This window comes from Anopheles arabiensis, chromosome 3, assembly GCF_016920715.1.
Source record: "Anopheles arabiensis isolate DONGOLA chromosome 3, AaraD3, whole genome shotgun sequence".
NCBI classification, from domain to species: domain Eukaryota; kingdom Metazoa; phylum Arthropoda; class Insecta; order Diptera; family Culicidae; genus Anopheles; species Anopheles arabiensis.
The window spans coordinates 37,831,629-37,856,323 of record NC_053518.1 but is presented as its reverse complement, the minus strand read 5'-3'; the positions used below and the strand labels follow the sequence as shown (position 1 = coordinate 37,856,323).

The following is a 24,695-nucleotide window of genomic DNA, read 5'->3' as shown; positions in this document are numbered from 1 at the left end:
AGTGAAATTATCAATTAAAACAAGATCAGTGCCTGAAATTACGACGAAATCTTGTGCAGCTCAAGAGGGTCAAAGCTAAGAGGCCAGATTTCTGATTGTGGTCATTTTTAAGTGATGAATTACTGAAAAAACTACTCCATGCCACGTTCATGAGAAAGAAATGTATAGTTAAACTAAGTTTTGAGCACAAAATGCACAATCAGCCCTAAAACGTGTATGGTTGTTTGGAATCGTTTGTGAACGCTTTTTCATCTAACTGTCAAAAATAAGCTTTCAAAATGGTGGACCAAAACCGAGCTATGCATCGACCTCTGTATTATATGGACTTTAGAAGAGACTGTGGAAAATATTTAAACAAGAGAGGTTTTGAAAATTGGAGAGGTGTCAAATAAGAGTTCACTGTAGTCATATAGCTTTGTTTCCGCAACCTTGTGTAAAATATTCGTTCCGTCTGCAATCATAGTTTCAATGTAGACAATATAACGAAGCAATAAACTAACAGTAATACACCACAATAACACTGTTTCCTTTGGACATTGCCAAGAAAGGATGTTGAATATTTACTCACAGTTTTTAATGTAAACAACTTTTTTTAAATAATGTTTTCAGATTTCCACTTAACTATTATATAGATTTCTTCGCAGTTATTTTGGGAGATCATAGAACTTTGTTTATACGTGTTGCTTATATGAAAATGTAATCAAAGAGATGCATAATGTTCACCAGTGTTCACATAATATCAGTATCAACAGAATGACTTTTTACGGTTTATTCATTATCTTTTATCTATAAAATGATAAGATTTGCTTATAGGTAGCACAACCTATTAAAAATTCGTATCCCTAGACCGCAGTAAACATTCTTCAACTTTCCACAGATATAACACGCCTGATCATCCAAAAATGTCTATACCACTCCCTAAACGTAAAACGTACAAAAATCGACCAGTACGACATAGAGAAGTTTGAGAGGTTCAGCAAACCTATATAAATTCGAGCAAGGAAATACCACATCTATCACCAAACTAGAGGCTTGCAGAAACTATCGACACACGTTCCAAAGACGTACCGAAAATTGACTTTTTGTGGTAACAACAATTTCGATACAGATCAAAAGCAGTACTAAGAAAAGAAATTAACATTTTTCCCTATATGCCAGCAAACGATAAAGGAAGGAAGAAAACAAAAAGATTATACGGAAGGGATGGATGGCAAGAATGGCAAAAAATTTAATCATTCTCCGAGGAATGCGTGTCATAAACCACTGAATCCAATCAGACGATTCATGATGCAGGGCACGGACACGGTTCGTTCGTCCGGAAGCACAAACGATTCGGGCGACATTCTGACATTAGTAGGTGCACGTCATCTCAAAAACTGAAGAACATCCTGGCGGGCGTATATTCGCTCTTGAAGCTATGAAGTTCATTTTGTCTCACTTTTTCTGCTCGAAACGATTTTTGCAGGATGGTATTTTTTTATTTTGGTTGTTATTTTGCTCTTTGGTTCTTGCCCCCTCCAATGGTTCACTTTTCCCCGAGCTACTAAATTGCCTATCGGTGCAGTTGCGACAAAAAAAAAAGTTGGACAAAAATACAACTGCCAAAATGAAAACCATCACCGCAGGAGGCCTTAGCCACACTGTCGCTCGATGCGCCATAATCGGATGGTCTCCGTAAAGCCGATCATTCGATTTTGGGCGATAGAATGGGCTATTTTCGGTCGAAGCTACGCCAAGTACGGTGTGGACCAACGATCAAATCTGACCATTCGACCATCCGATCGATTATCACGTTTTTAGACCTAATATGGAGCGAATGCCGAACAGGGCGGACGGGGCGCGCTACTCTAGTGCTAGCGTGCAGAAGACTTTTAATTCCAGCAGTGGATGGGATGGATGAAAACCAATTTATTTCCCATTTACTTCCGCAGCGTCCTGGTAAGGTTGGTAGAGCGTTATTCTTTACCACGCTCGCTTCCGCCCGGGGCTTTGCAATGACATAGTCTACCCCTCCCTGGTGGGTGGGACTTCCGATTCGAACTACATTCGTTAACCACACGTGCCGGCTTCCCGGCTATGCGTTGGGGGAATTTGCCCAATATTTACGGCCGTTGTGTGTAAATCCTGGCCTGTCGATTGACACCGCAATCAACGTTACTCATACCATTTCCACCACCGTTCGAATGCGACGATATGTTTTGCTGGGTTAGTCTAGGGTTAAATGACCACAGAGATCAGTATAGCAATAGAGTACGTGGACTGTTCATGTTGATTATTAAATGTAACTTTATAGGTATCCATGTGTTATCCTACATCTTATCTGAAGCGTAGATCAATTTTTTTGGATTTTTCAATAATTTGGACATCACTATACTTATGTGTGTACTGCTGTGGCACCTAAAGATGAAAGATATTTTAAAGCTACTTTAATTAAGCCTAAAGACCACCGCTAGAATCAATCGACCGTTTTGATGCAAATGAAAACCTGCTGCACAAAAATACGCCCAATCACATCATTTCTCGCCTCGTGTTCAGCTGAGCACCGGTAGCACGACACAGGTAGCACGGCCATACGAAGCGCCACTTGCATCTGATGCACCGAACAGCAAGGATCATTAATTTCAATTCCAAAATCCGGAACCTGGAACGATGTGCACGTGCTAGTAGCAGCGAATTAGGTGCCGATGTTTGACGCGAATCAGTTGAAAACGGAGCATATTGGATGGGTCTGATGAGTGATGGAATTGTGATTGGCAGGCTAATTAAATTATTTACCCGTACCCGGTGTACGGTGACGAAGCTTTAGCCGCCCGGTACGGTAAGAAACGGTCAGCTGCTCCGTGTGTGCTAATGTCCACCAGAACGTTGGCTACCATGCTGCGGTATTTAAGGATTCGTCCAGGCTAGTATTATTGCCTGCTGAAGGACACCGTCCAAGCACTATGGCTCCGTTAGCACCAGAGCCGTCCATGAACAAACGGTTTGGTCGGTTTCCCAAAATCAACGAATCGATGATGTTGATTGAACGGTGATAAATCGGTGAGTAGTGCCGATTTAATAAATCTCCAAATCAGGACACCATCAAACGAACCCCAGTCCACCGTGCCGGGTACGTACGTACATATGGGCCGGGTTTCGTTGGGGGCCATCGTGAACAATTTTGGTCGGAATGTTGGGATGCTGCAGGAATGTCGACCCGTTTCGATAGTCGTGCTCAGGCGTTGCTTTGGTGGCGAGCGGTTAAGGAAAGGTCGTGTGAAGTTGAATTTCATGAACGTTGAGTTTCGTTGCGTTGCGGGGAAAATGGTTTGGTTTCGGAACCACAGCAAGAAGCTTGGCTTGAACCATCGACGCTGGCTGGAAAATGATTAATCGATACAATGGTTAAGGGTTAGGTTCATAAATACCATACGTCAGTGGAATGGTGCGGCTGGTTCCGCCGTTTGCCCGCTAGACGAGCCTTTGTGGCATTCGTGTTGACCGCACTCGTGAGTCGACTGGGGCCTCGTCAATATCTTCATCATATTTACTGCCAAATGATGCTTTTTTTTTGGTTGTTGTTGCAAAACGTCAAACAGAAGTGGTGAAGCTTCTTACACTGGAGAGGCTGAGAATAATGATAAATGACGTGCGGTCGGCCGATGGAGGCGCCGTAGCTTCATCAGCCTATGCGATTTATTTTGGACGCAATTTTGCTCCAAAAAAACGTCAAACTATTTATCAACCCTGGCCAGAGTTGTATACTTTCTTTGATGTATTATTTAACCAACGAAAGAAACGTGAGATATGTTAGTTACAGGGGTTTCGTTTGAGTGTCTATTGGACGAATAAAGCTGTTTGATTTTTGGGGATGATTTTCTCTGAAGCTTAAATTCAACATCATTTGTCTCGTGGTGCAGCTAGATATCTTTATCATGTGATATGATTACACTCGTCTGGGAATAATTCATAACCAAGAGAATATAATTTTATACAGCAGGTTTTCTTAAGATTAATGCTCTTTCTAAATATCCACAAAATACAACAAAAATTGAACAAATTATTATCATGTTTGTTGATCCATTTAATAAATATAGGACGTTTGACTGTATAAGCATTTTTTACGCTCTCTACAAATCGCGTTTGCTTAAATCGAGCATCGAGAAACTGCTTACAAACTGAAATAACTTCATTTCCTTCCGACGGCAGCCCCGGTTATGAAACCGTCGGCGAAAACTGTAACTTTAATAATAAAACATTTTTCAATCACACCACGCGCCACGCCGAACGGATAAGTTAAACTGTTGAAGACCCACCCGCCCAGACATCCTGGCAGGAGCAGGAGGCAACTTTCATTTCTGCAGCGGAAATAGCTCTTTGCCCGATAAACCTCGGCCAAGACCTGAACTAGTTCGGGCAGCAAGGTGACGAAAAGAGTTGCAAACCTATCCATTTGGTGTGCACCGGGGCCCGCTTCCTATGCGTACCAATCCGCATGCAGCGGCGACAGCGTATGAGTTTGTGGGGACGCAGGGCGTCGAAAAGTTGTGTATAAACCAAACCATAACTTTTGCTCAAAATTCTATAGTTCCTTTCACCAGCCTGCTCTCTCTTTCCCTACCTCTTCTTACTTAGCTGTCGAAAGACGTGTGGGCATGTGTAGTGCGTTTTGGGTTTACCTTCGCATGTCTTTAGCTGTGCTCGTGCTTAAACGTCATGCTACACTGTGTATGTGTGTTTGGAACACTTTGCTTTGAAGAAGTTTTGTTTGCTGCACTTATCCTCTTATTTAAAATCCTTCCCGTAAGCTTACGGTTCGGTTGAAATTGTTCGCTTTGTGGGATGAAAGCTTCAGCAGAACCCAGTCCACTAACAGTAGTGTTATCAACTGTTTGCATACATGGAAAACTTTCAGTGCTTACCGTGCGGTACAGGTACTGGGTACAGTATTTCTACTCCCTGTAGGAAAATTTAAGAATCGTAAATACCAGTAAATGCATCGTCCCAGGACGGAGTAACCCTCGCTCAGCTAGAAAAGGAAAACTTTTCAAAAGGCAAGCTAAAAAGTCAGTCCTCTAGGGACTTTGGGATTTGGTTTTAAAATACTGCGTGATTTTTTTTGCTCTACCGCGAATTTGTTACGTGAGCACTGCATACTAGAGCTGCATATTTGGTGGTGCCGATGAGCAGCCGTTAAAAGATGTGGAATATACACTAAGAATGATCGGGATTAGGAATTCGGTTGGAAGGGGTTTAAGTAAAAGAAGAAAGAAAATACTTGCTTTTTTCTCATAAATAAGACAATCCTACTGTTTGTAAAGTTTGAAAACACCTTCAGAAAATCTATTCAGCCGTAATCTGATCCTTGACGTTAAGGAAACAATTATTTTATTTATCATTAAATATCAATTTTCGAAATCGTTCGTGTTAGGTATAAATTTAAAAAATATATTGTTCCTATTATTATTTATTAAACAGCCATCTGACCTCTGGAGTAATGACTCCAACAAGGAGCTCTTAGCCTCTAGTATAAGTAAAAATACACATTTATGTCCTCAAACGAACAGTTCAATTACATATGACAGAAACAGATGTACGAGTGATGCGTCTAAGATCTGATTTCTGCTGACAGGGGAAAAATGATGACATGTGTCTTGGCAAGAGATTTTAAAGTCACATTCTGAATTAATTTTTCAATTGACTTAAAACCGGTTGATCGTCCTGTCGATAAAGGAAACAGAACGCCCGTAAAGTAAAATGACATTAAAAGCACATTCATATCTCTCCATGTCAAAAAGTTGATGCTTTCGTAGAATGTAAAATTAAATTACCGTACGAGGAAAGCATGCCCTTGAAATCATTAATCTGAACAAATTGAGATGCTTGATTTTCTACTCTCCCGTAACCATGTGTTGAGTATTATGCGTAAGAACGCTCACATGAATACTATCTCATCCACTGTGGCCACAATCAGAATCGAGCATAACAAAAGCATCTCACATGGGCTTCGGTGGTTTTCGGCTAGGATAATCCTTACCCTTACCGTACCCATTTTAAGATTCAATTTTACGGTCTTTTCCCAACGTAGATTACCCAGCGCTGCAATCTAGGTCCATCGATGGGTCCGATGTAAAACGATAGCAATGACTTGCGAATCCCGACCGGGCTCGCTTGTCAGGTCCCCGACGGCAGAGCTGAATCTCTGTTTGATCCTGACTGTGTGAGACCGGTACGTCGTGGTAACAGGGATGAGAACGTTAGGCGCCTTGACGTTTCGTAGGTCCCTGCGTACACGTTGGTGCGGGTTTTCCAACAATCCACTGTGATCCGAGGGGAATGGGCATGTCAAGATAGTGCCGGTTCCGGGGCTAAAGAACGACTGAGGTTGAATTCTGCGTTTCCGGCTGTGTAAGTCTTGCATACTAATGAATCAATTAAACTTCTGTCATTATCAGTGTAAAATGTACGCTTTCGTGACGCTGCAGGATACCGGCTAGGCGGACAGCACCAAGTGTTCGGCTGGAAATTATTGTGAAGTTTCCTTGGTGAACTGGAGATTCATTCACCACCGTAGTCGGCACTCTGATGAAGAACTTGATGCAATAATCCTGCCACGATCACCGGCGACCGGCTTCGGGCTGGTAGTTTGGTCGGTTTAATTGAGGTTAGGAATTGCTTCTTGAGAAGCTACCGGTTGTTTCGGAGGCAACTTCTTCTATCCGGGTGTGTGTTCGTCCCGTGCTGGCAAAGTAACTGCCAATAATTGCATTAGGAAAATGGACTCCGGGAAGATGTGAAAGTAGTGTCTTCAAATTGAATCGAAACTAGTACTGGAAGTGGCTAGGGGCATAGGTATTGCTGCTGCCGTTTCACGAATATATGTCGTACAAGATGCAAAAGTTGACAATTTTAGGAAGACAATGCAAAAATTTGATGTTTGATTGGAAATTTCGAGATGGCTATGCAGTAATAGATAGTACTGCATTAACAACAATATATTACTAATCCTATATTTTCCATACGTTATGATTCTTTAGTTATGCAGTTAAAGCTAGGTTTAAGATAATTGTACAAGAAATATAAATCAAAAGTTTTCAAACTACTAACTTTTGAGATTAACATTAGGAATACCTAGCTACTACGGGCCTTAAGGCCAGTCTAGCTAAATAAATAAAAAGTGAAAATATATCTTACCTCCTACAACACGACATGTTAAGACAATGTCATCACCTTCCTCTTTCGGTCCAAGCTTCGAGCTGTTTAACTGTTGTCCCCATTGACTGAGGACCACGGGATGCTCGGGAAGAACTGGAAATATGAAAATAAAATAAAATAATCGATATATTATTATTGCACCCTTATGCTCTTATAATTTACGGACTGGGAAAGGAAATGGGGTTATATTATTTAATACGGTTTAACTAAAGCACATGGATTGATGTAAAAGAACACAATAGTATAAAGGTGCATATAAATGCAGAAAAAATCATTCAAATTGGTCATTCTGCTTAAAATTGTATGTTAATAAAAGGGTTGGTTTTAGTCCTTTTTATTTTCTTAACAGCGATATTTTGGAGAATGTAAAACGAGAATTTTGTTCATTAACATACACATTTTACAGAATATTTGCTCGAGAAACGGAAAAAAAATTGCTCTTTTAAAAGGGGTTTACATTTTTTCTAAACCACGTTACTCTGATTTTAATCTTAATGATTTCCGTATTACTCTATTAAACTTTTCCTTATTGCTTATGCTAAACATGTTCCGCAAGTCAGTATTAAAGTATTTTTCAATTATTTTTATAAACTACCCTTTTTTAATAGACATCCAAACTAACGACAGGCATGTTAACAACATCGTTTATAAAACGCGCAATAGACTGAGCAAATAAAAGAGTCTCTTGGCTATTGCTAGATAAATTTTCTACGTTTTAGTAATGAATCATCCTTCCATCCGTAGTTGGTACCTGTCGAGGCTGCATGTCATTGCAAGCTTGCTAGTAAAGGTCTACGATAAAACTTTGTTTTTTGCTCATCTAGCTCAGCTTCTGAGCTGCAAACCCTATCACCACTGCCCTACTGAAGGTTCCTCTTACACTGATTTAGCACCGAATGCAGAGGTGTAAAACAGGAGCCGCGAGGGCGTGTAATTGAATCTCCGAAAGCCGAATTAATGGGAAAAGTTTTTCCCGCGCCGTCAGGTGATTCCTGCCTGGTTAAGAGACCAACACAGATTCAAAGCACTATTTTGCTGAAAGGAGCAGGCAGCCCACAGAAGCTTAGGAACGATAGTCAGGGATTGAACTATTGAATGAGAGAGAAATACGTACGCGTAAGAAGGTTTGGTAAGGTTCGATGCTTTATGTTCATGACTTTCTCAGTATCTCCACTGCATTCGAGGACCTTCGAACGGACATCCCGTAGTGTATCCGACACTTCAACAGCGTATTATTGCAACTAGCAAGCAAAATGGCAGTTGACAAATAATTGCTTACCTTCTCGTTCCCTTCCAAACACATACATCAAATCCGACTACCAACGAGAGTAGCAGAAAAGTCCAGCATCTACCCTTGGACCGACAGGAAGTATTTGCGCATATGACCGGCATCAGATTCGATTTCTCAATTTGGCCACATAAATTGATTTGATAACTTCTGTTTAAACAGTTCCATTCAAACTTGCTTTGGGTTTTCTGTCCGTCTGCCGTATTTGCCGAGCATAGCTTGCATCAAAGCCGGATTATCAACAGATTCGTTTTGGGGAAGGAGCACAATTGCATCGCCTTCCGTAGAGGCAATCTAAAACGAGATAAGCCACTGTATCAACACACGTTAAATACACACTGTGTAGTATATTGAAAGGCGACGACAGGAGACAGGAGAGCCATTCTTTAACGCTGGGACTCGGTATCATTGTGCACTAGTTTGTCCATCTTCTTTGAATTGAAAAAGCTTACTCCGATTGGAGCTCATTGAAAGTGTCACCGACAGGGCAGCATAAAAAGTCGAATCCCCGTCTCCGAGAGCGCGGTACAATTGCTTCGGCTAACGAGTGGTAGAATTTTAAATCAATAAACAAAACGAAGGCTACTTGTCGAGCAGCTTGTTTGACCATTCATTATCATATGTCCTGTAAATCGCTGTGTACGATTCAATCGAACACGTGCGAGTAGTTTGCATAGTGTTTAGTCACTATGGGTATATACACACTTTTTACGGGGGAAAAACTACGGAATAAATATTTAAGATATGTATTTAAAAAGCTTGCATTTTTGTATTTTAAAATATTAGTCAAAAGATTTCGAAAAATTTAGTCTCTTATTTATTTCCTTTGGATTATCTGACACATATCTTCCATTCAACATATATATCCATTCAACATATATTCCACTCAAAATTTATTCCATGACCATGATGCGGTCATATGTGCGATGGTGTGTTTACTCCAGGAAGGAGACAGCAAACTGTTCGATGGCACAAAGCACATTTTGATTTCCATTCCTACAACGATCAGTACACCGGATAGTTCCTGTGGCGCTTCAAGGAAATAAAGCTAGTCGTGGGTGGCCGGATTTGCATTTCTCCTGCTGATGTGTACACGGGACGGGGAAAAGGGGAGAAGGAGAGAAAGTGAATCGCGCTATTTGTGTGTACAACGAGTGAACAAGTTTATTGGCTGGGATCGGTGTGTTTGCTTCACCGTTGTACTCGAAGTCAAATATCGATGGATATTGGGTATCTGCATCTGCCTTCTGGAATTCTTGCTGATGCACTAGTGTCCCGGTACAGCTTTTATTGCCATTGCCCGAATGATGGTAGGGACATTAGGAAACATGGAAGCTGAAGGGTGGTAGGTGTCATCTGGTGCCAAGATAGCAGGCATGTCTGGGCGATACATAGCAGTAATATATTCCCTCAGTTAGTCTGGGAATAAGTATTTGCAAATAAAAAAGAGGATTTGAAGAACGAACAGGTATTTACCATCTTTTCTCAAAAGCGGTTCAAACCGGTTTAAATTTTGTTCTCACAATTTGAACTTAATGCAATTCTTACTAAAATTAAGAGCAATGTTTGGTCTACGTTTTCAGGAAATCAGAGCATCCAGAGAGTAAAGACAAGAGAGCAACACAGAACAGCAGCAATGCAACACAATGAATAGATTATTATCTATTGTTCATGTCCGTCAGCATAGTGGAGCAATAAATTTGCACACAATTTCAGCAGGAATGCGGCTTTAACCACAGTGTGGAAATTCCCAAAGCTGGGGCAAAATAAGCTTTATTGATAGCATACCAACCTGGCCGACTAATACGTGGTCGCCCATCAAAGATCGATGCTAACCGAAACCACAACGAGGTCACTAATCCAACCGACCAACCTTGGGAAAAGGATTATATTGGTTTCAGGGAATAACAAAATAAAAAAAGACACACATTCCAGTACATTCCATCTATCCCGCACAGTGAACCAAATTCCATCACGTCGCAGTATTTGCAGTGTTTTGCATGCCTCTGACTCCCAGCACCTTTTGTGCCGTATCGATCCCGAAAGCGAAGTGTGCTGAACATTGGCGGTACTCTTTCCATAGCGTGGCCCTGCAATTTCTAGTGTTTCGTCGAACGACGAGCACGAAGGATGCTGTTTACTTTAAAAATTTATTTCCACGTCACAACATGAACCGACAGTAGATCGTACGGGAAGGCTTTGCCGTCGTTACGGTACGTTCCGTTTTTTTGTAGCCGTTCTTGTTGTTGCTGCTACTGCTGCTGCTGGTGCTGCGGTGATCGGTACGCTTTATGGGAAGCTCAATGTTGGTCTCTAACGTACGGCTGATATGTGAGCCTTTCTCGGAGTTTGAATTTTGCATACCGACCAACAAAATTGCATCGATTGAATACGATGAAAGTTAGATGTTTTGCCATACTGATATGCTGTCTAGACTCCGAGGAGGCGGTCGGCTGTGTTGCATGAAGATGGGACAAGAAATTGTTCTGTTTTTCCAAAAGTGCTGAGAAGAACCTGATTGAAAAGCAAAAGCTGATTGAAAATGTATTTTAGTAAGAGTCGTGTGTACGCTATAAGTATAGGAAATCTGAAGCTCAAGGAACTTGTTGTGTCTACCCATCTCACATGCAGCAATTAAAACTACCGTACTGACAGTGAACATGTTGATATATTTAGACACGATGAAAGTGAGGCCTGATGTATTATTTAATTAAACGTTTTAGAAGGATTGGCATTGGCTGCAAGGTTTCGCTTTTTAATTTATGTGTATTATTGTAAAACTTTTAAGAGCAGTTCCGTACATGTCGTTGATTTTGGCCTAGACCATAGAACCTTTTGAATTTTCATTTGAATTCCAGTATCGTTTGGGTCTAATTTAAAATATATATATTGCCTACGAACGAAGGAACAGTATCAATAAATAATAATTGAATTTAAAAAAAATAGATTCAAATTTCCTATTTCTAGCTCTATCATCTTTTCAACTAATACAAATTCATTTTACTTATTGTTGGCACGTAGTCAGCGATTTTTGTAGCAGAACAGTCCAAATGGAAATTGAACCATGTTTAGATCATAAAATGGATGTGGATTTTTTTCGAACGTTGTACATTGTTGTTGAACAAAACAGTTATAATAATACTGTAACATGCTGGCATTCTTCCCACAGGAAAATAAGTATAAAAATGGGTAAAATGAGATGTACACATTGAATTAGTACAATTTTATTTTATTCAAATAGTTATTAAAGAATTGATACTTTCCCTAAAATGAATAAATAAATGTAGTTTCTCATTTTCTACTTCCATTAAGTTGAAGAGAAAAAAACTTAGTTATTTTTAATATATCTGCAAGGTCAACTTGCCGGTATATACGATTTGTTGATATCGGTATTAATTATGCACCTCCAACAGCCAAGATCACGAATTCCGCCCTGCTTCGGATTCCGGTTTGGCTTAAGCTTACGGCATTAGCGATGTGGTTGGCCGGCATGATCGGAAATTAACCTCACAAAACCTGTTTGTATGTTTGCTGATCGAAAAATTCATGCGCAGCATCACCAACACAGACATACATAGGATAGATTGGATGCTGCTGGAATCGTGAAACAGCTGAGCTGTGTTACCGGTTTCAGAGGGGGAGTTCAACCTCACGTTCGCTCACATACATATTTGTCATTTCGTGCTCTGAAGATGACGCTCTTTTTTCTACGCACAAACAGCAATTCGTGGCTACGGCAAACGTGGTATAGGTTGTTGGGGAAGCTTCAGTGCCAACCGAACCGAAAGCCACTTGTTTTCGATGCAAACGGTTCAGTGTGAAGAGACTCTTGGGGAGAAAAGCTGCTCCACGCGAAACATTGTCTCGCGAAACTTGTTTGCTAAATCAAGCGTGGAGCAAGACACGCTTGATCTCAGCGGTTTGTTGCTGTCAGTGAAGATTTTTCGGGGTGGTGGTTTTGTTTGTGACATTAGTGCACGGGCAGGGCAACAAAGCAACGGTGGCAGTGTTTTGCACCGCGCTGCAGTGAAATGGAAAGCAATGGCGTAAGCGTAACATCGTCATCATCATCGTCCGCCGAGGGAATCTGGAGCAAAGTGAAACGCTTCATCACCATCGAACCGGTGATCATTTTCTACATCTTCGGTGTCGTTTGCGGTACAGCGTTTAAGGTGTTTGAGTACGAAAAGGTAGGAGGTCAACACAGTGGAAACACAGTGGTTCACGCGAGTTAGATGACTGCATGGTTTGTTGTTGCTTCTGCTCTCTTTCTGTTCTCGCAGGCCTGCGTCACAAAGCTCGGTGCAGATCTGCGGGTTTGTGCGTATTTTGTTGAGCTGGAAGATGATGACATTTGCTCCGAGCCAGACGACACAAACCGCACGCTGGTCGGGGTGGACAATTTTACCGAGTTTCGCAACTTGGTTTGCGACGCGCAGCAACAGTCTACCAATGCGGTGGTCTTCTTGAACTCGTACCGCAGCATTATCGGTAAGTTAGGCGGAGCGGCATGAAAAAAGGTGTTCGATGTTGATTGATGCATTGATGCTGGTTTGCTTTGTGTGTAGTGGGGATCGTGCAGGCGGTAGTGCTGCTGTTTGCCGGCAGTTGGAGCGATCGTGTGGGGCTGAGGAAACCATGCATACTCGTGCCGATCGCGGCAGATATTGTGGCATTCGGGGGTGAGTATGGTGCGACGTATGGTTACGCTTCGTGGGCATTTAAACCTTTAATGAACCCCTGATGAAGTCATGGCCTTTTCGCAGTGCTGTTGAAAACATGACAATCATTCTCATACCATCATCTCCATTAATTTTGTTTTTTTTTTCACACCATGACACGTGATTAGTGGAGCTTAAAACTGTGCAAATATTGAATCTTTCATCTTCTTTTCACTTCTCATTGTTTATTCAGTATACATCCTGAGTGCCGTTTTTATGCGTGAAATACCGCTGGAAGTGGCGGGCATAGTACCGAACCTGATAAACGCATTCAGCGGTGGAGTTCCGTTGGTAGTAACAGGTATCTACAGCTATCTGACGGTATGCACGGATGAGAAAGATCGTACATTCCGGTTTGCCTGTACTGCCGTCGTGTATGCCACCGTACCGATCGTGGCCAACTTCTTCAGCGGACATCTGTTTAAGTACCTTGGGTTCATCAGTACGTAACATGATTCCTGTCATAAAGATGATGAGTGCTATTCAACTACTGTTTTGATGCATTATTTCAGAGCTATGTGCACTTTGCATGGTTACTGATAGTATCGGGCTACTGTACGGGTTGTTCGTCTTGAAAGAACCGGTAGACACCAAACGCACCTCGACCCCGAACGTGTCTAATGAGGTGGATGCAAAATCGACCAAACCGACCCTGCATCAGCTCTTCGACATCGGGCTGGTGGTGGACTGCGTGAAAGTGTTCCTAAAAAAACGAGACTTCAACTGTCGGAACATCCTGTACCTGACCTTGCTGGCGTACTTCATCAACTACGGTGCGCTCGGTGACGCGGAGTCTGCCGCCATCCTGGCGTACAGTCAGTTCAGCTGGATCACCAATCTCGGCACCTGGATATCGTACGACCTACTGACAACTATGCTGGGCACCCTGCTGGCGATGGGCGTACTGAGCAAACGGTTTGGCGTTTCGGATGCAATGATTTGTGTGTTTTCCGTGTGCTTCTCGCTCGTCGGCAAACCGATCATGGTAATGAAACCGAGATAGGGTGCGGAAAAATTAACCTTCCTCTCTTTGCACTTCCGGGTGAACCTTCCGTTCCCCGGAAGTTTTGAGCGGCGATGGGGCGAATAATTTAGCTAATTGTGCCGCCGGTACACACCCCATGTGTGCCGCATGTGCGCGCGTTTGCTTTTTCCGTAATCTACAGGCCATCGCCGTGTCGACCGTGAAACCGTATCTGTACTACGTGGCGACCTCGATCGATGTGTTTGAGGGCAGCAAAATGATCGCCATCCGGAGCATCGTCTCGAAGCTGGTGGGACAGGACGAAATCGGTAGGTGATCAGGGGTCAGCTAGTGGGAAAGGAAAATTGGTTCCGACAGTACCACCCGGACCGGACGCCCGGGTTGGATTTATTGATATGGGCGCTAGGCGGGGGACTGAGGTTTTGCGTGTGTTCCAATTACATTGGTTCCATTTATTTCACGCTTCGAGTTTTTTTTCTCTCTCTACATTCTCTTTTCATACCGCACAAAATGCACAACGCTGTAACAACGCAGGAAAAATGCTGTCCATACTGGGAATTGTAGATTCTGCTCAGGTTGCCATCTATCCAACAATCTACAGCACGGTTTATCTGAAGAGCCAATCGTTCTTCATTGGCAGTGTGTTCCTACTCAGCGAAGCGTTTCTGCTGGTCTCGCTGGGAATTTATGTGTAAGTTTTTAGCTGCCCCGAACGGTTCGGGTGATTTTTAGCTCCATATTCGCGCAAAGGCAGGGACGCGAGCGTCGATGTTGATGATGTTGGTGAGGTTGATGTTGCTGCTGATGATGGTTTCAATTTACCTTTACCCTGTCGTTGCAGAGCACTGTTCCTGATGTCCCGCCGATCGGAGTATGATAAAAACAGAGCGCAGTCATCCACCAAGCAGGGAATCGATAATCCTGCAGTGGATATTACTGCACTTTGATGATTTTATCTGCATTCCACCGTCGTCATCGTGCTGACACGCTGGCTGGCATCCTCGCCTTGCGCCTCGACCCTCGAAGCCGTCATGGCATTGACAGCGATATTTCGTTTGCATTAATCGGATCTCCGTTAGGGGGCGGGAGGAACGCGCAGAACGGTAGCTGAGCAGTGAAATATAAGACGCCAGGCTTTGTGCAGGAAGGATGCGACTGATTGGACAGGAAATTATTATTTTCCCCTCGATGTACCTCGATGTGCTGCAGGAAAAATAGCGTATCGAAATGATAGATATAGATGGGCGGAGTTGAAGATTTTATGTTGTTTTGTTTTTTTTCCACCGCCATCTCGCATCGCATGATTTATACTTCCACCGTTCGAAGAAACAGCATCATTTTGCAATAATTGGTTCAATGGCATTGGAATCAACTCCAAACAATCGCGGTTTGATTACAAGCAATTTGATATTCATTATTGCATTTGTGGTGGTTCCACGATGCCGCAAGGAGATGGAAAATACAAAAAAATAAGATACATTTTTAACAAAGGTTTTTAATCATTTTTGTGTGAAATTTTGTATCTTCTACTAGCGTAAAATTATCGTCTTTTCTGTTACCAGTATAATGTAAAAAATAAAATGTAATACTTGTAGGCACAATAAAATACAGTAGCTCAGCATTATCATCTCCGTTATTTTGACAGTAGGATTCGTGAACCGAAGTGTTCGTCCGGTTTGCCTAAACCTAGTGTCTGTCTTATTGCCAGCGTCTGATATAAATTATAACTCCCAAAAGCACTAAAAACTTTTACTGCACCATTAGAGCAAAGATTCAATCGTATTTTCTTGGGCCAAGCGAGTATCTCACCGACGCGGCACAGTAGTTGGCAGACGGAGACGACTCAATTTTACACCCATATTAACACCCCTAAAGGGGAAGTCTATCTTGCAGTCATCGTTCGGGGCTGACTTCAAATGGTCGTGGCACCAGTTTTTGCTCACCTACACGGTGTCGGTATTCGTAAAAGCTTACCAGGAAGACTTGACGCTTGAGCAGAGCATGAAAATTATGATCTTCTTAAAGCACCGCCGCGAAGGACGGTGCTCAAAAGTTAACCAGTGGTAGACGTGCGGGAAGCGTAGATAAAAGCGTTCCACTCTCGTTGCAATGAGCACACGCACGAAGCTTTTTTCGAGGGCGGGAAAAACTTACGACAACCGTCAACGATATTCAGTGGTCGTCCTCTCGGTGGTGGAAGGTTTAATTGGAGGCCAAGCAGTCATAGAAATAATTACATCGCTGAAAACCAGCTGGGTAAGGGAACACTTAACCGTAGCCGGCAGTAGGAATGCTTTTAGAGAAACCTTTTTTTCTTTCTCTTAGAAGACACGCTGATATAGCGCTTGTTCAGCCACGACTGTGTGAATTGTGGAGCGTTTTTAAGTTTTCACGAAACAGCAAGCGCTCACAGAGCGTGTGGACAAGCGGTCTCTTTATGCTTTCTTCATGAGCACGTAAGTTTCGGGCCCGGAGACAGATGTATTCTTGAGTCGTTTTTTTGTCCTTCTGTCTGTATGAGTGAGTCGTCCGCCTGCCGTTAGTACCATTCTGCAGTACACTGTGAAGAGGTTTTTATGGGTGCTATGACGGGAGCTAATAAAAAATTACGATATAAGATCGTTCGGCAAAACTTGACGAGCTTTTGTTTTGTGCTGCGCTGCAAGTGGAATAAAGTTTTGGGTCTGTTTGGGAACCGTTTGTTTTGCTGCAGCAGACGAGGCGCGTTCTATTTCTGGTTTTGCTTATGATTAACCATTAAGTGGGAGAAGTATGCTGCTGGCCGAGCGGTTGCTACTGGTGACAGTAAAGTTAGAACTACCTGACATGCAGTACCGTCATGTCATTGACCGTTTGCTCGAGTTTATGATGTTAATGATCATTAAGGGGCGGGAATAAAGTTGGTGGTAGCTTTTGGGGTTTCCTTTCGTTTATAATGTTGTGTCAGCTAAGAAGAGTTTTTTTTATTTAAATAAATTGTAAAGGTGTTAGATAAACAGCACTTTCAAATGAAAACCGTGTTCAAACTGTCGAATCCAAATTGAATGATTACTGAAATTAAAAATAAATACTATCATTAGCCCCAACTCACACAAAAGAAGGTGGGCGAATTGTGTACCTTAAAACAATGATTAAAAAAATGAAATAAATAAAAACCTAACGACAACCTTCTCATTTCGACGGTGATTAGTAGTTTGAATCCATTTAGTCAACCGGAATTAAGTCATGAACAAGAAATTAATGGTTGAAATGCGGGTTAGATTCTTTACCATTCATCGCCATTGCTTAGGGTTGCTCTCAGCTTTGCACCGTTGTTTTGACAGCCCAGTACGCATGGAAAGAAGCAGTATCCTGACCCGTGCAAGGTGGCTGTTTATGCACCGACAAGAAAGAGAAGGCCGGATGAAGAAAAAAGAAAAACACACAAACGCAAAACTAGGTGTCGAAGAAAACGGAACTAATTAGCTTTGGAACGGAAGCGGAAGCGACTTAATTAAGAAAAATGATACCATATTCCGAATCGCACCCGCTCGGTGTTTTTTTTTTGTTATACCTCCCCCCTCAGCTAAAGCAGGAGCGCGCCACATCAAGCGAAGTGAAGTGACCCGAGGATGTATCCGGTGTGTTTCTAGTTGAAGAGGGCACACAAGTACTTAGAAGCAGAGTAGAAAATAGTTTTTCACGCCATGGCTCATACACACTGGCTCGCTTGATGATCCTTTTACTTTTTTGTTGTTGTTGCTTGGCTCGGCAAAGCGCGAAGATGTTGACTTAATTGATGTTTATTCATTCGTCTTCCGCTAAGTGCATTGTTTTAGCGCGAAAGTTATGCATAATAGATCGCAGGATGGATGAAATTTAATAGTTAAATAGGAAGGGTAGACGGTAATATATTTGTACCAGAGAGAGAATGAGAGAGCTAATTATAATTTTTGTTGAAATTATACTTTTTTGGTTGGTTGACTGAAATAAACAGCATCTGGGAATCAAGCTGATGTGATACTTTATTTATAAGTATAGTTTATAGTGGGTAACAACATCATGTTTCCTTTTAATGCATTATTTTAATGAACCATCAATAAAAAAACATCCAAGAGAATGTTAAAGAATGGGTAGCAATCAAAACGTAATGCTTTAATGACCTTGTTTACTTTTAGATGCGTTTTGTACCATTTTATTATTAAATCCATTCTACCATGATTGGATTGTCTCAGTATTGTGTTAATTTTAATATTTTAATTCTAAGAATAAACTACGAGTCATGAAGAAATTGAATTTAGCTTTTTTAATCACGTTAGAAAAAAAGTTAACTGCATATTATACTGAATGTATATCTATATGTACCAGGGCAATAATACGGAGTGGACGAAGTGCTTGATGCGAAAGTACAGATCGGATGAATAGAAAGCTTTACAGCACTTTCGTTGATTAACTGAAGATGAAAGTGGCTTTCAAAAGTATTTATTAGGGTAACGTACCTATAGTGGTGGGAGTACCAATGGTGTTGATATTGCACTGAAATGCGTTCCATAAGATAATTTACAAATAATATTTTTGTTTTGTAAGTGTCAATTGTTCTCTGGTCTGTTAAAAAAGGGTTTAAAAGTTAAATTTGATCATTCGGTTACTTATTGACCGAAAAATCCATTAATTTGATAAATGCGTCGACATTTTTCCAAAATCCTTAGGATTTAGTAAAACCTTATTCAGTAAAAACAGGACATTTTAGATTTTTTCCAGGCTATTTTTGACATGTCGTAATGTTTTCACTAGAAAAAGCAACAGAAATTAGTTTTCTGTAAGCAATTACTAAATATTGGTCAAACTTCTCACATCTGGCTGAGTGAAAAATCAACGTTGAATCAAGCACACAGCTCTGCTGTCGTCAGCTCTTCCGGGTGTGGGTTGACGACAGGTCAATCAAATTTATACATTTGTTTGGATTCCTATGTGTTAAAATATTCATAAATTTACCTTCCTGATACTTTCTTATTCTTCTTTGGCACAACAACCGCTGTCGGTCAAGGCCTGCCTGTACCCACTAATGAAGTGAGCTTGGCTTTCCAGTGACTTATTGTTACCATAGCAGGATAGTCAGTCCTACGTATGGGAGCACGGTCTATTCGGGACTTGGACCCATGACGGGCAGGGCATGTTGTTACGTCGAACGAGTTGACGACTGTACCACCAGACCGGCCTTATCTTTCGATGTATCTGAAGGTCTAAAGTCATACAATACTGAAAAACGCCCCCTAAACTCCTGATACTTTAAATCCAGAAAGATACATCTATACCACTACAAATTGCAACACTAATGGTACATTTAAGCTATTGAATTATTTTCAGGGACACAATATAAATTAAACAAATAAAACAGTAGCACGAAATAATCTATTTTACATTGAAATTCACTTTGGGTCCTTTGAAATTGTTATGTTCGAAGAGCAATCTGCATCTTTCACGTAAATTTTTATTATTTAATTTGGTCCGCTTATCTTTTATTTATGTATCCTACCCTTATAAACTACCCAGATGCTTTTGTGCATATTTGCTGAAGCTAGAGATATTATCATGATTTCTGTAAAAGCTATCATATTTTGACATCATTGATCATTTACACATTACTTCAATATTTCATTAACATCTAAACTGCTCAATAAAGAGTAAATCATATTTCAAGTCAGAAAAATCTCTTGAGTGAATCACTAAACACAACGCATTAGAACACCCAATATACTAATAAGTTACTGCAATTTTATGCAAATTTTAGTTCCTAGAATAAGAAAGCATCCTTATGCAACGACACGTTGGCGTGTTAAGCAGTTCTTTAAGGCATTTCATTAGTAAAGCAGATTGCATACGAATTTCTCCTAAAAATGCACCCAATAACAATGTTCTTGTGTTTGTGGATCTAAATCGAAAGCACCATTCCTAGCAGCGGCTCAACGATTATGTTAGATGTGCTAAGATTTGCTAAAAGCATTCGCACTTCCGGTATCGGGGACAAACATCTTAACCCTGAAGCAGCTTTGAGGGAGAGCGAGAGAGTTATGAATTTTTCATACGCTGTTGATTGATACCCGATGTGGTTGAACCATTGTTTGGGGACCGATTGTGAAGAGCGGTGCCATCGAATCGGCTTCCTAAGCTGTGCCACACCAAGCACTAATGTACCTTCGAGAACGTGAGCAGGTGTGATGGACTCAGTGGCGAACAAAGTGCGTCGACAGCGATATGCTAATCATCGTCATCAGGTTCCTTGTTTTCTTGAGAGCAATATCTGTTGCTGATAAATGGTGCTTCCAAGGACGCACACACACCTTTCAAAAGGACACAATTCTCTTATTCCTTTCCATCCACAACGGTTTTGTACAACGCTTTCAGGAAACCCGCCCTCGCTGGCCCCAAGCTCAACAAACGCACTAATGATGAGTTCATTAATTTCGTTGTTTCAAATACATCGTTGCTAGCTGACAGCTAAAGCAGCACTGTCGACGTTTGCCAAAACGGGAGGAGCGAAATTCAATTCCACAAAAATCAAATGAATTAAATTCTCGAATTTCCTTACCACTGTTAGCGCTCGAGTATAAATATTTACTTATGCAAATGTTGGCACTGTCTTGGGAAATGGTGGACACCGCCAGTGTACAATTTGTAAATGCGAGGCAACGAAAACTCACCGCTAGCAGTGGGATGACAAATCAATATTTGCCGAAGCGTGAAAATCCGATTGTTACAACAGAGCGAACAACTCAACGCTGAAGAAAATTGCTAGGTGACACATTCGGCGCGTGATAAAGAAAAACGGTAAGGGGATTGCTCGAATCCGTGGTAGGTGAGGTGTTGAGTTGAGTTTTCAAATGATGTTAGTTTTTCATTTTCAAGCTATAGACAGAAATTTACTTCTGTGTGATCTTTTCGCTGGAATAAGAGTTGTTTTTCAAGCGCTTTTTGTAGTTGAAATTCAACTTGTATCAATTCTGATGAATAAATAATGTTGTCTATGTAATATTTAATTGAATTATTGATGTAGTGACATTTAAATTCAATTAGAATTTACTTTCATTGAGGTAAAAAAGTAAAAAACAGTAATAAAAATTAAAGTTTGATAACATGTTTGCTCATTTGAACGGATTTAAGGGCTACGATCAGAACATGCGATACGCTTCTTTTGGATTATCATTTGTTCTCCTCCCTCCACCTTAATGTCGCATTATCATGTTTCGGAATAATTTTTCGTTGTAAAAACCTGAACAAAGACCAAACCGGAAAGGAGTGCGATTTGTTGGTTCGGCTTAATTTGACAGTTTGCTGTAGTGCTGCAAGGTTACTCCCGCTGGCAGCGGACGTTGACGCGTTTATCGATCCTCGAGACCCTCTTCATCAAACGTGATGGAAAACTGTATAAATTAGCATCCAGCACGGTGCCAAACACGAACAGTGGACGTGCCGGTAATTCGTTGTTCGGGAATCAAATACACAAAAAAATGAAAAGAAAAAATGGTCATCGCATTGCTCGAGACAACGAAAAAGTTTCCTCTTCTACTGCAGCCTGAGAGTTCCAGAAACTGTGTAATTCAACACACCGGGTTGGAACGAAGCTGCTGGCATGAGGGAGCTTATCGTGTATGGGGATTGTTGGTTTTTCGCGCAATTAATTTTACTTGCCGGTTGAAAAAATCACACATTCTACCTTGACATCGTGTAACGACAGCAGTATGCGCAGTATTTTGCAGTAGCAAGTTCAAATAGGAAGAGTGATCCAATTGTTTTATTCAAAATTTTGATAAATGACCATCCCATTCAGGTTGATGTTTGTTTATTTGTCTGCAGTGGCCTTCCGACAGTTCTGTCAATTATTCCAACGCTTAACGCCGGTTGTATGATTTCATTTCGAGCCCACTTTTTTGCCACAGCTTTTTGGAAGCAAAACGTGAGGAATCTTGGTTTATATATAAATTTGGGCTCCCACTGTGTAATCGATGGGCTTGCCCGGTGGTCACGTGGGCGCCGTAAATGCACGGACCAACCAACCGGAATGGGCAGATACTAACAAAGCAGCGTTTGGCCCCACAAAACCGTTGCCAAGGTGCGTTGGGTCAAGTAAGCAGAAATAAAATATACGCTGTACTGAAAATTTATTACTTCACCCGAATCCGATCATGGGTGAAGACGGGTTTTCTTCGGTTTGTTTTCCCCCATTTTCCGGCCTGCAAATCGTTAAAACCGATGCGTCGGTGCGGCCAACTGGAGCCGGCCATAAATAACCGTCCGCTTGGCGGGCAGAAAAGGTTAGGCCGGTGGTGGACAAATACACAAAAAACATGCACACTCGCATACACACACATACATGCTCGTGCTCACATAATACACCGGGCGCCGCACCCGTCAAGCGGACCGTGTGCCGAAAAGTAGCTGAAAATCTTTCACAACCCACTTGACAACACTCCCTGCCTTTGCTGGTTGATCCATATTCGATTTCTCTCCGAATTCCGTACCCATTTTACATCGCTTGTAATGTGAGATGGTGTGTGGAAAGTGTGATAAATGGTGTACGGGGCAAGTGTTGCGTGCAGCGGTTGCGCACGGGGGATGCGAGTGGGCTCCAGTGGGCCTTTAACCGCCTAGCCGATTGTGGCGCACTGATGCTTGAGACTTGCCGGCAGAAGAACCTTAATCTGCAATGGTTTGTTGGAGGCTCAATCAACCGGAACTGATGTGTTTCGAAATTCCATAAGAAAACTCACGCTTCAATGGTGCCGTCTCCTTGCGCCCGGGTTCCGGTGGCGGCGCATGAAGATTTGCTTGTGCGTCGTTCGTTGCTCGGCCGCCGGGGAACAATGGACATTGATCGATCATGGATTGCTGTTGGCGTTGCTACGCGTTACACCGATGGTAATTGGCAACAGGCGAACGCACTGGGCACAACAGCGAACCGAATAATAATTTAGAGCCCAGGCAAGATCTTGCAGCGGGAGAACAATAATCATTTCGAGAACGATATTGACGACACTGTTACTATAAGTTCTAAGCCTAATCAATGAAATTGCCTGTTGATAGGAAAGTTTACCGAATGTCGTGTTGTTTTAGAATACGATGAATGAGTTATTGTTGTTTAAGATATCGGTGTACTCAAAAGAACGTCATTTTGATTAATATTTGTTAATCTAAACCAGTGATGTGTGATCATTTGATCCCGCGGGCCAAAATGCCATTGAAAATAGTAGCAGAGGGTCGCAACCTAGATTTTACATGATATTATATGAGACAAAAATCAAATCGTTAGAAGTTCTTTTTATTTCATTTTTGGGACGATAATTACGTTACAAAAGTTAAAACTTTGTTGTGAAAAAAGACTATAGCAGATCATTTTCAATTGGTCATAGGGCTCTGATATCCCCGTTAATCCCTTCCTGCCAATCGTCATAGAAATTTTCATTCATTGTGGTGACCAAAATCAGAGTCATAATCCCACCTGTAGTTTATCTAATCACATTGGTCTTGGTAGGCTGCCTCAGCTTAAGATCGTTTGTAACATCATATCAAAAGTAGCACGTGTTTGTGCTGCCATCTCACTTCATCAGATTTCTAAACGCTTTGCAGAAGTATAATGTTCTAAGGTGCAATCATACCTAAAGGGTTTCCCTTTTTTTTTGAAAGAGATGGTTCAACCTTTCCCAAAACAATATACTAAAAAAGCGTGTTTTTAATTCCTGTTGGATTAGTGATTTTGTTAATTTTTACAAGTCTTTTTCTCATAGAAATTGCTCTTTTGGTCACCAAGTACCTTGATTGATGGCCTAACAATAAAAAGTTGAAAAACTACATACACTTGAGTAAGACATTCTCGATTTTGTATGAGTTTGAAGATAAAACGTGAGTTGTTTCCTTATAGAATAGTTCATTAAATACTTATGAGTAACAAATTAATACATCGGTAAGTGAAAGGGATTTTCATTGCATTTATTAACATTTTGCTAAAATTTTCTGGAAATCAAAGCTCATTAAAAAAAAAACATGTTTTATTTTCATTCAATGACCATAAGAGTTTTTGGAATTCTTATCTTTTTATGCAAACATGCATAGAGAGAAGGTTGAACAAACCGACCAGGTTTATGACAATGACTGGTCTGACAATTAGTAAAGAAACATGTGAGTTAAAAATCTCCTCATATTTCAGCAGTCCGGAATTGACTGACATGTATTATAGGAGCAGAAATGCTTCTACAAATAAATTTTGGCTCAAGCGGTCGCGGGCCAAACCGAAAGACCTCGCGGCCACACTTGGCCCTCGGGTCATCAGTTTGATATCTTTGATCTAAACAAAAACGAGAGCGACGTTAAATGTAAACTTCTTAAAATGATTTCGAACCAAAACGGAGAGTTATTGAATCGGATGAAATAATCCGAAGCGAAGCATTAATGTTGTGTTAATCAATTTTATGATATAGAATATAATATGAAATATGAAATTGCAAGCTGTCCAAGTTCAGTTAATAAACATTTA

The 24,695-nt window shown here is 41.3% G+C and overlaps 2 protein-coding genes across 7 annotated transcripts in view; one reads left to right on the top strand and one right to left on the bottom strand.

Moving 5' to 3' along the window:
- LOC120902482 (neural cell adhesion molecule 1) overlaps positions 1-24,695 on the bottom strand; it is a 192,997-nt gene that overhangs the window by 40,605 nt on the left and 127,697 nt on the right. For all 6 annotated transcript variants that reach the window (XM_040311264.1, XM_040311260.1, XM_040311262.1 and 3 more), the window contains exon 7: positions 7,174-7,287. In XM_040311264.1, the coding sequence (XP_040167198.1) occupies positions 7,174-7,287 (114 nt within the window). The remainder of the gene's footprint in view (positions 1-7,173; positions 7,288-24,695) is intronic.
- LOC120902483 (thymic stromal cotransporter protein-like) lies at positions 12,207-15,672 on the top strand. Its single transcript, XM_040311266.1, has 8 exons — positions 12,207-12,672; positions 12,766-12,973; positions 13,051-13,164; positions 13,397-13,645; positions 13,716-14,188; positions 14,370-14,496; positions 14,723-14,879; positions 15,030-15,672. The coding sequence occupies exons 1-8, from the start codon at positions 12,514-12,516 to the stop codon at positions 15,133-15,135; spliced, it is 1,593 nt and encodes a 530-aa protein (XP_040167200.1). The 5' UTR covers positions 12,207-12,513; the 3' UTR covers positions 15,136-15,672.

Excerpts from the sequence above, each read along its gene's own strand:
- LOC120902483 (XM_040311266.1), top strand. The coding sequence starts at position 12,514 with ATGGAAAGCAATGGCGTAAGCGTAACATCGTCATCATCATCGTCCGCC. Across the intron at positions 14,189-14,369 it reads TCGTCGGCAAACCGATCATG|GCCATCGCCGTGTCGACCGT; the intron begins GTAATGAAACCG and ends CGTAATCTACAG. Across the intron at positions 14,880-15,029 it reads GTCTCGCTGGGAATTTATGT|AGCACTGTTCCTGATGTCCC; the intron begins GTAAGTTTTTAG and ends CTGTCGTTGCAG.